The sequence below is a fragment of the Sorghum bicolor genome, chromosome 1 (assembly GCF_000003195.3).
Source record: "Sorghum bicolor cultivar BTx623 chromosome 1, Sorghum_bicolor_NCBIv3, whole genome shotgun sequence".
Taxonomy (NCBI): Eukaryota; Viridiplantae; Streptophyta; class Magnoliopsida; order Poales; family Poaceae; genus Sorghum; species Sorghum bicolor.
In genome coordinates, this window is record NC_012870.2 from 48,353,917 (window position 1) to 48,367,845 (window position 13,929).

The 13,929-nt window shown below is 39.7% G+C and overlaps 1 protein-coding gene across 1 annotated transcript; it reads left to right on the forward strand.

Annotated features, from left to right (window-relative positions):
* LOC8083827 (ubiquitin carboxyl-terminal hydrolase 9) lies at positions 3,421–13,188 on the forward strand. Its single transcript, XM_002464671.2, has 13 exons — positions 3,421–3,946; positions 4,993–5,217; positions 5,769–5,913; positions 6,491–6,550; positions 6,654–6,749; positions 8,219–8,614; positions 8,704–8,844; positions 9,489–9,659; positions 10,474–10,731; positions 10,826–10,974; positions 11,493–12,056; positions 12,172–12,448; positions 12,555–13,188. The coding sequence occupies exons 1-13, from the start codon at positions 3,798–3,800 to the stop codon at positions 12,729–12,731; spliced, it is 2,808 nt and encodes a 935-aa protein (XP_002464716.1). The 5' UTR covers positions 3,421–3,797; the 3' UTR covers positions 12,732–13,188.

The following is a 13,929-nucleotide window of genomic DNA, read 5'->3' on the forward strand; positions in this document are numbered from 1 at the left end:
CATGAAATGCTCGGGGACTGGTAAATTCAATTTAATAACTTCAGCTTGAGAATTATATTTTTTTAGACCTTGCTACAAGGCTCATACTTCGCCTTCCAGCAAGCTCGGGGATTACATCGGTACGATGCATCTGGCGATGCATCTCAGTTTTAGAATTTTTTGAGGACTTTTCTTTTGACTCTAACACCACGTGCCTACGTCACCTACTACCAGGCTCGGAGACTAAGTGGGCACACTTCACCTTGCGGTGAATATGCTTGCTTTTTGAAAGATTATACTTTTCAGAAAAGTAAAGTGGGCACACTTCATCAAGAAGAAAATCTTTTTTGATTAAGAGCACCATGCATTCTTCGAACAACCTGCTTCTTCGATGTCAATATTGATTAATTGTCTTTTGAGTTGGTCAAAATACCGTTGCAACTGTTTGGGTGACTTTCATGCTGATCAAAGATGTCAAGCCTTGTTGGTCGAAGAAGCTCAAGACGGTGTGTTGCATCACAATACATAGTGCTCGGGGACTAGCTGTGGGGGTATAAACCTCTATACCCTTATGGCTAGACTTGGACCAGGAGGCTTGGTCCATCAACGAGACAATTCGAGGCTTGATCCAACTGATCGAAGTCTTGCGCAAGGAAATAAGATGGAGAGATCAAGTAGGATTCTAGTCGGTTAGAATAGAAATTGATATCAAACTATCTATGGCAATTGTAACCGACTAGGATTAGTTTCCAGATTTGTAATCCTGCCCTCTGGACTATATAAGAAGAGGCAAGGGACCCCCTTAGAACATCACATCTCAACTCAACACAATCCACAGCAATACAATCAGACACAGGACGTAGGTATTATGCCCACACGGCGGCCGAACCTGGATAAAAACTTTGTCCGTGTCTTGCGTCACTATCGAGTTCGTAGCTTGCGCACCTGGCTGTCGATAATCTACTACCATGGGTATACCCTAAGGTAGACTGTCGACTAGCTTTCGTCGACAAAACATTTCTAGCGCCATTGCTAGGGACTAGACTTTGTGTCTACTTTTGGTGATTGTGTTAAGAATTGCCAACACATGTCACTTGTTGTTTTTCAACAACATCACTGCAATGTTTCTCTTTGAAAGAACCCAGATAAAGCTTGTTTCTGCCTATTAAGATTAGAAGAAACAAGGACGACTTTTGAGTTTAACCGTGGAACGCTCGGAGGCTTGTCGATATGGGACCTACAGGATTCCTTACTATCAGGATACCAGAAGGCGGGCCTCGGCCTGGCCTACAAATCTAAGAAGAAGCATAATGAGGCGTGACTCTGACTCCGAATAGTCTATGTCAGAATAGTGGGATTCTTATGGAAAGTACCTTTTGTATTAGAATCGGAACACTATCTTTGAATTTGACTAGGATAGAAAACCACACCACAATCATCTCTATCGATATAAAGAGAGGCTAGGGTCACCACTTATAACAACCAATAATATTATACAATCAATCCAACGCAAAATGCTAACGATGATTGGACGTAAATACTTTTACTTGTGTTTGATCTCGAGGGCCCGAACCAGAATAAATTGTTTTTTTGTGTGAACCGTCGAGTTTCAATATATCCTAAATCCCGAACAACTGTCCCGAACAACCAGGATATATTGACTGTTTTTGCAATGCATCAGTTTTTTTCTCTTTTTTCCATGAATTTTTTCTTTCCATGATTTCTTTCCGTGATCATCGTGGTTTTTTTTCTATGATTATGCGTGTGGCGGAATCATGGTGGGTGCGCTGGGTGCGAGGCAGAAGCGTGGGTGGGGGCTGAGTTTGAAATCTTGTATCAAACTTTTATCGGTGGCCATCAAATCTGATCTAGGTGTTTTATTAACCATTGATTTTAATAGTGTAGGATTATTATGTTATAATTTTTAGTCGTGGAAGATCTTTTATCGGGTAGACTAAGTATGATTTAAGTGTTCTATTATAGGAGAGATATGAATATAAATATGAACACTACAATCTCGTGGTATTCTTCGCCTCTGGTATGCTGCAAACAGGACACCACAAATTGTAGACCTCGAAATGCTATGGCTCTATTCGCTTGTCTAAAAAGTCATAAGTGAAAGTACTATTTGTGTACTATTTAGTGATTTATTGTGAAAGAAAAATAATATTAAATGACTGATAGAGTCAACAAAGAAGCTCAAGCGAATACACACTGAACATACCTCTCTGTATAAAAATCATGACTAAAAGTACTATTTACATACTATTTGCTGATTTATTGTGAAAATGCCTAAGAGCACTCCTAATGCTAGAAATTATACGTAGTTTCTATATCTATTAATTTCTATAGACACTATATATAGAAAATATGGTCTCAATGGATAATTTTTATAGAATAATTTTTTATCCAATCACATTCTCTCTTCATTCTCAACCAATCATATCACTTCATGTCTTGGATCTCGTGTATAGACATGGTTTCAAACTTAGGCCTAGTTTCTATGATTTTTGCTCCCTCTCTCTTCAATAACTACCTTGCCACATCAGCAAAATGCTTAGGTCATACTACAATTGTTGTCTATGGAAACCATGATAGTTTCTGCATAGGAGTGCCTATTAGAGTCGACAGACACTAAGAGGGTGTTTGGGACTGCTACGCTCTAGTTTTTCCAGCTCCGCTCCAGCTTCGCGTTGCCAAATACGTCCAACTTTACGAACTCCGCTCCGCAAAAAAGATGGAGTTAGAGGCCAACTCCATATTTTTGCTAGAGTACCTCAAGGGGTACTCCACTTTTGGAGTTTGGTACTCCCACATGAAATTATGAGGTAATTACTCAACTTGCTACTCATTAATCATGGTTTATTTCTCGTAAACGCTTCCCCTGATAGGGTACAACGCGATGCTGCGGCAAGCCCCCTACGGCTCGTCGCCACAGCTAGCCTCGTACGACTCTTGGCCAATGGCTCCTAGTGTTCATGTCTAGAGTTCTACTATCGAGTCCGGTCAATGGCCATGCACTGGAGTGACAGCACCAGCCTCGTACGACTCTTGGCCAATGGCTCCTAGTGTTCATGGCTAGAGTTCTACTATTGAGTCCGGTCAATGGCCATGCACTGAAGTGACAACACCAGCCCCTGGTGACCAGGACATCGGCAGGCAAGCCGGTGCCGGTCAGAGAGCCTCTGTTAATATTCAATTATTTAATTTTTATTTTGATCAGAAAATATCAAAACCAATTTTGATCAAAGATATAATGGACCATTTATATGAAAATAACTCATTCTTAAAACTAGAGTAGAGCTGTATACGAAACAATATCTCCTACTCCACGAACTCGATAATAAAACCACTCTATAGTGGAGTTTGAAGCTGACGAGTCCCAAACACCCCGACATCCCTCCCCGCTTACGGACAGCACAGGGCCGCACGCCTCGCAAGCCTGCGGCCTGCGGGGACCCGAACGCAAACCGCCCACGCCACCCCTATGTGGGCCAACGTACAGCGGTCCCCTCAGAGAGCACTACCACGAGCGAGGCGTCGACCCCGTCCCGCCTCCATCTCACCTAATATTACTGCAAACGCATATTTTTTGACAATTTTTTTCCCAAAATAATTCATCGTATTCTTTTCGTTCCATTTCCAACTTCATCATTTCTTTCTTTCTTTCTTTGGTTTCTTCCTCTCTATCTCTCGTCTCCCTCCTACCGAATTAAAACTCTCGACCTGCCAAGCCGCACCGAACCCTAGGTCCCGATCCGGCGTCTCGCCCGTGCTGCTTGGATCGGACGGGTGTGTTGGATCGGATCGGCGGCGGGATGACGATCCCGAGCGCGGAGGGGTTCCTCCAGGCGTCGAGCTGCCTCCCTTGCACGGCGGCGGAGGAGCGGGAGGTCGTTGACGCGCTCACCAGGGAGGCCGAGAAGAATGTCAAGCACGGGGATCTCCGCTATCTCGTCTCGCAGAGGTCGGTGCCTCCCGATTTCCCCGTTACTTTTTTCCTGAAAATTGCCTGCAGTCTTCCGCGCTGAATCGCCTCTCCGTTCCGGGAGCTGCAGTGCCTGGCGTGTGTATCATGCGGACAGAAGCAATTTAGGGTTTCAGTTAGAAGGGTGGAATCCTAAATGTACAAATTTGTCGGAGACACGGGTTCCTGGTTGGTTGAATCTAGGGCTATTTGGGGATGCTGGTGTTGGGTGGCCAAAAATTATCTATTCTCACCATACTATTTGGTTATTTTTTAGAATCTCGGAAATCAGGGGCGTTTGGCTGATGATTGATGATTATCTGAGGCAAAATGCTTTTGCACATTGGTTATATGTTTTGATGTTTACTTTGCTAATTGCTCAATCAGAAATATGGAGATATCTAGGTATCAGAATTTGCATGCACTCTAGTCTAGGAACTAAACTATACGTTGGTAAGAGTTGTTAATTGTATGGACTATTCTTATTTGGTATTGGAGGAGTATATGTTAGAAATGGGAAGGATATCCTAGATTGACACATGTTCCCGTTTGAGTTGACCTGATATGTGATATGGTTATGATGACATGGCGATACATCATTTCCTGAAAACCATGATCGTCCGTTAAACTGAAGTATTGTGGATGTGTAGATTTGCATCACTCTAATACATATGAAATGATTAAGTCCCCACAACTCAATGAACATTGCGATGCCCACATCCTAATTGCTTACTGCTATATGGAATTTAGAGTGTAATAGCCTAATATAGGTACCTTCAATCGTGTCTGAAATTGCCACCTACCTTTGCCTTACAATTTTAAAAAGGTTGTTATCAACTATGGAGAACCCATCAGTCCTTTTAAAATTCTTGCAAAAGATATGGCTGTTGTCCAAAAGGATTTCTTGTTGCAAATGTCATATCTTGTAGTTGTCATTTCCTTTTGAAGTCGTAATGTTTAAAGTCATCCAATTTTGGTTTAAAATTATTTTGCGCATTGAAGTTCACAGTACTGTTACTGAATTACATCCTGCATAAATGGTGCAGCTGGTGGATGGAGTGGCAAGGTTATGTGGGCATATTCAGTCATGGAGAGAATGGCACCGAGCAGTTTCCTCAGGCTATGAATAGACCTGGAGAGATTGATAACTCGAAGCTTGTTTCGGCAGAAAGGATCAATGGTAGTGAAGAGCCAGAGCTTCAAAGGACCTTGAGAGAAGGGGAGCACTATACTTTGGTGCCGCAAGAAGTTTGGCAAAGGCTATATGAATGGTATCTAACGCTATTTGTGTTTGCTTATTTTTGATAGCTCTAGTTCCAGAAACTGTACCCAAAAGTGGAAAATCGCTACACAAATACTACTAGTGATCTGTTCTCTTATCAATTAGATTCACCCTGGATGTGGTAGCTGAACTATAACATGAGTTAACACCAGGATATTTTTTCCCTTGATTATGTCTGTTTCATTCATTTATTTGGCATGGTTACAACTCAATGATTGTATTAACCTGTGATGCCTAGTGTATTTTTAGAACATTTTCTGCTATTATGTTAGCTAATCCTATGGGCCCCAAAACCATGCTCGATGTTATGCAAATTTTCTTTTCTATCAACGCTCTTATTGTGAGTTCATATTTGGTGTGGATCTGTTAGGACTTAGTTGTGCTATCTAATATTGCATTAGATGTAACTTTTTGATGGATTACCATCTATAGCAGTCACTCATGTGACATATTTGGTTTCTGCATGGTAGAGACCTTGAGTATGACCTTCTCGTGTTGTCTTTGGTATCATATACTCATTGAACATATCAATACTTGCAGGTATAAAGGTGGACCAGAAATCCCTAGAAAAGTTATTTTTGACAATCCAATTGACAAGACTTACATAGTGGATGTCTACCCTCTCTGTCTAAAACTAATTGATGGAAGGGACAGTTGTCAAAAAGTTTTCAGAATAAGTAGAAAGGTAAAATGGCACTACTTAATTTCTTTACTTGATATTGACATAAAATTATTCACCTAATAATGAAACTATTCTAATATATTTTCGATTTACGATGCATGGACAGGTAAATTAAATTAATGCTACCATTAGTCACATTGCTACAGTCACATACAGTACCAAATTGCTTATTTGTTGTCATCAGTTTTTATTCAGCTGAACTCTAGTTTTGGATAGCAAATTGGTAAATGTCTCAAGCTTTACACAGCATGGCCCGGCTAGTATAGATGGGTTTTACAGTTAGTCTCATAATCAACATGGAAATATGCTGATCGTTAATTGATTGAGTAATACTTTGCCCATAATAATAAAGTAAATTTCTATGAGCTACTTTTCTTAGTACTCTCTGCTCTAATATCTAGGTCATTTTGGCTTTTCTAGGTACATAGATCAATGTACCTAGAAAAACCAAAATGACTTGAAATTTGAGACGGAGTGAGTATTTTTGTTAAAATTCCCAAGTTCAGTTACCTCCATACTAGACAAATTTATTTGTTCTGCAACTGATTTATTTGTATTATATGTTTGTGGATGCTTTCAGGCCAAAGTTCATGAGCTTTACTCAATGGTTTGCTCACTCATGTCAGTAGAGCAGTCCGAGGTATAAGCATTGTCATCTGTTGTATTTGACACGTTGTGCCATTTATCAGGAAAGGTCATGCTTTATAGTTACTAGTATTTCCCATTTTGGTTTAATGTTTCAGATTGTCATCTGGGATTATTACCAAAGGTCAAAGGGCAAAAAGTTGCTTAATCAAAATGAGACACTAGAAGAAGCTCAACTTACTATGGACCAGGAGGTATTATGCTGTCTTTACTTTTTTTTCACGGGTCTCAAATTATTGAATGTTCTCTTTGAAATCTTTATCAAGACATTTGATTGTTGCTTGTTTTGTTGTTACTATCGCTTGCCATCTTTTTCTTGTGCAGTCTGTTTCACATGCCATCAGTTCTTTGGTACCAGATTGTAAAATTCAACAGGACAGATTGTTGCAATCCCACAATGTGCTTCCTCCCAGCTTGCAGGAACAATCTGCAAGCTAAAGCAAATGGGGCTTTATCTTCTTGGGTTACTCTTTGCCTCAAGTGATTAAGCTCATCAACTACACCAACCACGTTTCTGACCTCAAACTTTTTCTATGATCTGTTAGAGTTGTCTCTTCCTAAGATACATGTCTGCCATTCACTAAGGGTTTGATTGGTTGCTTGCATTAGCCTTAGCCTGCATTAGACCTTATGCAGCATAACCTAAGCTAGTGTAAACGTATGCAGTGTCTTGGTGTTTGGTTGTTCGCACAGGCAGCCCGCATTTGATAAAATTGTGTTTGATTGTTTACATTTTGTTGTATGTAGTCACCTCCATGTTCTAGTTGAGGTCTTATGTTTCTAGCAGAGGTATGGGGTGTTTGGTTGTTTACGTTTTGTTGCATGTAGTCACCTCCATAGTTGAGGTCTTATGTTCTAGTTGTGTGCATTGGCTTGTGCAAACCTGCATTGTCTAATATGACCAAGTTTGGCGTACTAGCTAATGCAACATTGAGCCTGCTTTGAGCACTGTGCAAGCCTGCATAGGCAATCAAGCACAAGAATACTGCATTGCCCAAGCCTGGATACAGATCCTACAAAACTGTTGACCATCCTTCAGTTCTCTATTTCTTCGTCGAGAAGCTCAGCATTGAGGGGATTTGGCATGTTTCTTCATGGCTAATATTGCTATACTAACTTAATTCATGCCATTGAGACACTGGTTTGGTTGTTTGAAAAACTTTGTCATTGTTCGCTTATTTGTTATAGGTATAAACTTGTGCCTAACTTTGCCAATGTTGTCATCTTTGCCACCACAAAAACTTTGTCAAGCACCTGTCGTAGCATTAGGCATGAACCAAACAGGATCTGAACAATTAAAAATCTATTCTTTTCTTATGTTGCTTGGCATTTGCTTTGTACAGTCATCTCATTGTTATGTCTTGGGTGATAAAGTGGATTCTTAGTCTTTAATATGATTATGCTTTTGAGTGATGTGTCGTACATCCGTATACTTGTTGTGATAGCTATTAAATTTTGTTGTGCTGTAACCAGAATGAACTTATGCTGGATGCATCCCACCAAAATAAAATTGTGCTCGATGCAAACCAGCTGGTCTATTTGTGGCACCAATGCTAGTGCCTTCCCAAAAGTGTTCAATTTTTATCCATTTAGATGGTGATTAATAAGTTCTAGCTATTTTCTGGCTTTGCAATAACTATTCTTTCTTGCCTTATGCTTGCAGATCCTCTTGGAGATGAAGCTGGGCGAGAGCAGTTCAGGTTTCAGTACAAGATCCACAAATGATGAATTAGCATTAATTCCATTAGAACCCTCCACATCATCATTTTCTATTGCTGGAGGGCCTACATTTTCAAAGGGTTTTTCATCTGGGATTGGTTCTAGTTTTTCACAAGATAATAGCTTCAGTCCTTTATTAAGGGATAGTGAAGATGGTTACAATAGTCTCAGCAATGGAACTAAAGATGGCACTCATGGATTGAGTGGATTACATAACTTGGGTAATACATGCTTCATGAATAGTGCCATACAATCCTTGGTTCATACACCTCCACTGGTACAGTACTTTTTGGAGGACTATACTTGTGAAATAAACACAGAAAATCCACTAGGCCTTCAGGTATAGGTTCATGCTTATCCTGTACTTGGCTAGAGAAAGCTAACTTACATGTAGTTTTTACTGATGTTTGTGGATTTTCTAACATGCAGGGTGAACTTGCGATAGCATTTGGAGAGCTACTTAGAAAACTCTGGTCATCTGGTCGAACTTCTGTTGCTCCACGTGCATTTAAATCAAAACTTTCTCGTTTTGCTCCACAGTTCAGTGGATATAATCAGCATGATTCTCAGGTTGGTCTTATTTGAAACAGGAATTGACCTCAACTCAGGATACATATCAAATTGTTTTGGGTTCATGTATGTGATTGGTGTATTAAGTTGGAACTTTTGTTTAACTCACACATTGCTGCTTGCTATAGATATCAGAAATCTTCTGCTACTTCTGAACAAAATGCATCCACTTTCATTATTACAAAGCCCTTTTGGCCATAGATGCTAGAATGCTTTTCTGAATAATTTGCCATCGCTTCCAGTTCTCTTTCTGAAACATTGACCATTGCATTCCAACATTCCTTCATTTCTTTATAGGTAAGTGGCATTGCTTGGTGATATACATCTCTTAAGCACCCCTTCTTTATGATAGTCGCTCTTTAGTCATTCAACTTTGATTTGTTTGTTTTTAGACTTTCAGATTATGATACTTTGCTTTACTGCTGATTCTTGTACTTGTGTGGACTTGTGTTGCAACTTTGCATTGTATTTAGGCACCGTGTATCATTCCTTTTCAGAACAGTGGTTCTTTCTTTTGTTTAACTGTTACTCTATCTGAATGTATTTGTAAGTTCTCCATTTATGTGAATATCAATTTTTTGGGTTTGTGATACTACTTTATTTAATTTGCCCCTCAACAGAATAATACCCTTCCTTTCCTACAGGAGCTACTTGCGTTCTTGTTGGATGGTCTGCATGAAGATCTGAACCGTGTAAAAAAGAAACCATATATTGAGGCAAAGGATGCTGATGGCCGTCCAGATGATGAATTTGCTGAAGAATGCTGGAATTACCATAAAGCTCGAAATGACTCCATAATTGTAGATAGGTTTCAAGTAAGTAAAATTTTTAACATGGTGTTTGTTTCCTACTTTATGGAAAATAATATTTTAGATTAAACTGAGTTGATCTTTAGGTTATCTTTGCTACTTGTTGCACCCTGTTCTGTGTTATTCCACGTGAGAGTTGCACTTCTCAATTTGCTATTGTTTTGCTAGTTCAGATTTCTCTTTTGCAATTGTTGTCCTGTCATGCACCATTTGGCCATTAAGAAAACCTGAAAGTTCAGAAAATAATCAAGTCAAGAAAGAAAATTAGAATAGAAAAAAGAGTGACCCTTAAGGAAGCTGAGATAACTCAGTTGGTCGAGGGTTTGGATGTATGACCAGACCACCCAGGTTCAAGTCCTTGAGGCAAATTTAAAATTCCACCTAGCTCCTCGTAGGTTAGTTTAGTTTTTCTTTGAACATAAGTTTCTGGATTGAAACTCCAAAAAAGTTATGCACTGGGGAATCGATGCTAGAGTGTATGAAGATTAAGCTGTTCCATTTTAATTTTTTTAATCGAGATCAAGGGTGAGTATTGAATCCGTGTTCATTTTATTATTTTTCTGTTTATTGATGTATTGGTGTTCTCTTGATGTTTATAAACTGAGAAGTGGGTATTGCTACCATTCTTTTGGAAAATAACACTGGTTATTATACGTCTAAATTTCACCAAAGAAGCCTAAAGTGTTCTGTATTCTTTGACTCAAACTTTTGCAACTAAAACTATCAATTTGATAATCTGGTCTATATATTCAATTATAATTCCACCTGTGTTCTGTGTAAAGCGTGCTTTAATCTATCGGTTTGTTGGTTCATGTTGCAGGGTCAATACAAGTCCACATTGGTGTGCCCAGTTTGTAACAAAATCTCAGTTACCTTTGACCCATTTATGTATTTGTCGCTGCCATTACCGTCAACAGTTACTCGGATGATTACTGTAACTGTATTCAGTGGTACTGGAGATGTTCTTCCAATGCCTTACACTGTGACTGTACAAAAAAATGGAAACTGCCGAGATCTTACTAAAGCCCTTGCTGATGTTTGCTGCTTAAAAGATTCTGAGACATTGTTGCTTGCAGAGGTACAAACATGGATCTGCTTTTCTTGTGCAGTTAATTGTATAATCTCATGCTTTTACAGCAAACAACTTAGCAGCTGATACTTCTATTCTCTAGGTATATGAGCGTCGGATCTACCGTTACCTAACAAATCCAATTGAGGGACTTCATAGTATAAAAGATGAAGATATACTTGTTGCATATAGGCTCCCTGTTGGTTATGAAAAACTTTTGAGGTTGGAGATCCTGCATCGGAGGGCAGACAGGTGAGCTGGTGTTACTGCATCTTAGTATCTTAATATATAGAGAGATGTAAGGAACACATGATATTTCTGTGTATAAGGGAATGTTTGAAACCCTTGCTGGTCCTTGCTTGGCCTAGCTGGGTGAGAAATTGGCCTGCTGCTAGCGTTTAGTTTTCTTGCTTATCTCCTTGGGGCTCATGATTTCAAGGTTTCTCCACGCCAGGCCTAGCGAGCCAATGCTCTCTACTGCTGGCAAGGCTGGCAGCTGGTGAAGCAAATGTACCAAACATGCCCGCGGTCATGGTCTATGCCTCTATGGTCTATTGTATGTCAAAAGGCATATATATGGGCAGTAGTTTCTCCTTTATGTTCTGTTTATTTATTTATGTTTTTTTTCCTGCGATTGATGACTACCAATTTAATCCATCGAAAGAACCAGATGATTATACTTTATCTTGTATTTTGTGCCATGTTTGATGGTTGTCCTTAGTTTCCAAATTTGTTCATAAGTGCTGATAAGCTTTTGATACTTCACCCAGATTTCTTGTGGAGCCTCAGTTTAATATCAACAGGAAGCTCATTGGGTGCCCCATTGTGACTTGTATTCCAAATGGTTCTACTGGAAAATCTGATATTTATGCGGCTGTATCTGCTGTTTTGGTTCCATTTGTACGAGCAAAAGCACATAGCCCTGATGTGTCTGCTGTCAAGTTAAATGGCAATGGGCCAAGCCTGGATGGTATTGTACTGACGGATAATGGCACCACCAGTGAGGAGGGTCTCTCTATATCAAGATCAAGTGAGGATGATAATGCAGCTGTCGATGAGCTTTTACCGTTCCAGCTTTCATTGACTGATGAAAAAGGAAGTATAAGAAATGCTATAGACACGGATTCTAATCGTGGTTTAGGACTAGTTATTAGGGTTTTGATGGATTGGTCTGAGAAAGAGCATGGGATGTACAATATTGATTACATGGATGGACTTCCTGAAGTCTTCAAGCCTGGTTTTATGTCAAAGAAGACCCGGCAAGAAGCAGTCAATTTATTTTCATGCTTGGATGCTTTTCTGAAGGAGGAACCCCTAGGGCCTGACGACATGTGGTTAGTAATTTTCTGGCTCTGTTAACTGAGATACTTTTGCTAACTGCTCTCATCTGAAATGAACCTTTTGTTGGTATATGATAGTTCTTTACTGTTGTCATGCCTATCTAAACAGGTACTGTCCTGGGTGCAAGGAACACAGGCAAGCTAGCAAGAAACTGGACTTGTGGAGGTTACCTGAGATATTAGTAGTTCATTTGAAAAGGTTCTCATACAGCCGGTATATGAAGAACAAGCTTGATACATTTGTGAATTTTCCAATCCATGACCTCAATATGAGCAAGTATGTGAAGCTGACATCAAGAGGTGACCAGCACCCCATGTATGAACTCTATGCAGTAATAAATCATTACGGTGGTCTTGGTGGTGGACACTATTCTGCATATGCAAAGGTACCTGCATTTTTGTGTCACTGTTAAATTATGTATGTATATGTATATTTGTTTGCACTGTTGTATGTGTGTTTGCTAGCTTCCTGAACTCTGCTGTCACTCGCAGCTAGTAGAAGAGAACAACTGGTATCATTTTGATGATAGTCATGTTTCCTCTGTTAATGAGGATGAGATCAGGACGTCTGCAGCATATGTGCTTTTCTACCGACGAGTTGGAGGTTCAAGTACGGTGGCAAATGGTGGTGCAGTCGACATTGAAATGGTTGATTCGATAGAGATGTAGTTAAGCCTATGAGTATATCATGTGGACCGAGATATGGAGCTCAGAAGAGTTCTTCTGGAATTTGCATGTCTGCTCTGGGACGGAATATTCGTGTATCGAGCCACTGATATTTTGATGCATGGCAGAGAAGTGTGGTCGAATTAGCAATGTTAGCATATGGATATGCATTTCATATGACTCAGAGTTCCAGATATTCTGTGACCAACCCTTTTGAGTAGAACTGATCCCGACAGGTAATTGAGAAAATGACCTGATTTGAAAATTTTGCTGATAGGCAGATGCAGCTCTTGGGGTCTACAATTTTAATTGGTGTGGAAGGTCTGTGCTGTAGCCAAGGGATTGCAACTGGAAAAAATGATGTAACAATGCTGCATATTCTTTTTGCCTAAGCTACAGCTGTGCTACAGCAGTTTTGATTACTGTTGCCTTTTGTTATAAAATTCTCTTATCATCATTACTTGCTGAGCCTTAGTGTGATTATGCGAGCAATCAATTCTCTAATTCGCTACAGGCATGTTTGGGTTTTTTAATTCCATCATTCTTCGAATAAAGTATTTGAACTCACAGTCAGCCCACTGACCGCACTAGATCGAAAACCTTATCTAGGTCTATGAGCAGACTTTAAGAGCAAGGCTAATAATGTAGCTGGCTGCTTACTGAAATGATCTTTGCATTTTATCTCTTAGTCTATCATATTTTAGCTAGTTTTCACTATTAATACATGTTCCAGTTATCTTATAAGTTTTTAGTTCTTATGTCTAAGCTAGCTATAAGCTTACGTCTTCCATTCTATAATACAGTGTATTTTGGTATTTAAAATTTGTTCTCAAATATAATACCTCTAGTTGAATTGTGGCTTGTTAGAATGCCTCTCTAGCGCGTTTCTTATGGTGCTCTTGGTTGTGAGTTTGGAGAACTTTGCCATCTTTCTTGGTTGCAAAATTATGGCTCCACTTTAGATAACCTGAATTGAGAAATCTGGGCCTATGAATATTTTTCTTAAAAAAATCATATATCATAAGCCACGAAGCAGCGTTTGTTTTAGTAAAACCTTGCAATTCCATTAAAAAGGTCTAACGTCCCTAAAAACGTATTTCTATGTGATATGGTTGTGTATCCGTGGGGCATCCATCGTCCTGGAAGAACCGGCTTGAACTCATGACCGGCCGCTGCTTCACAGTTGCACTCGCCGCATGAG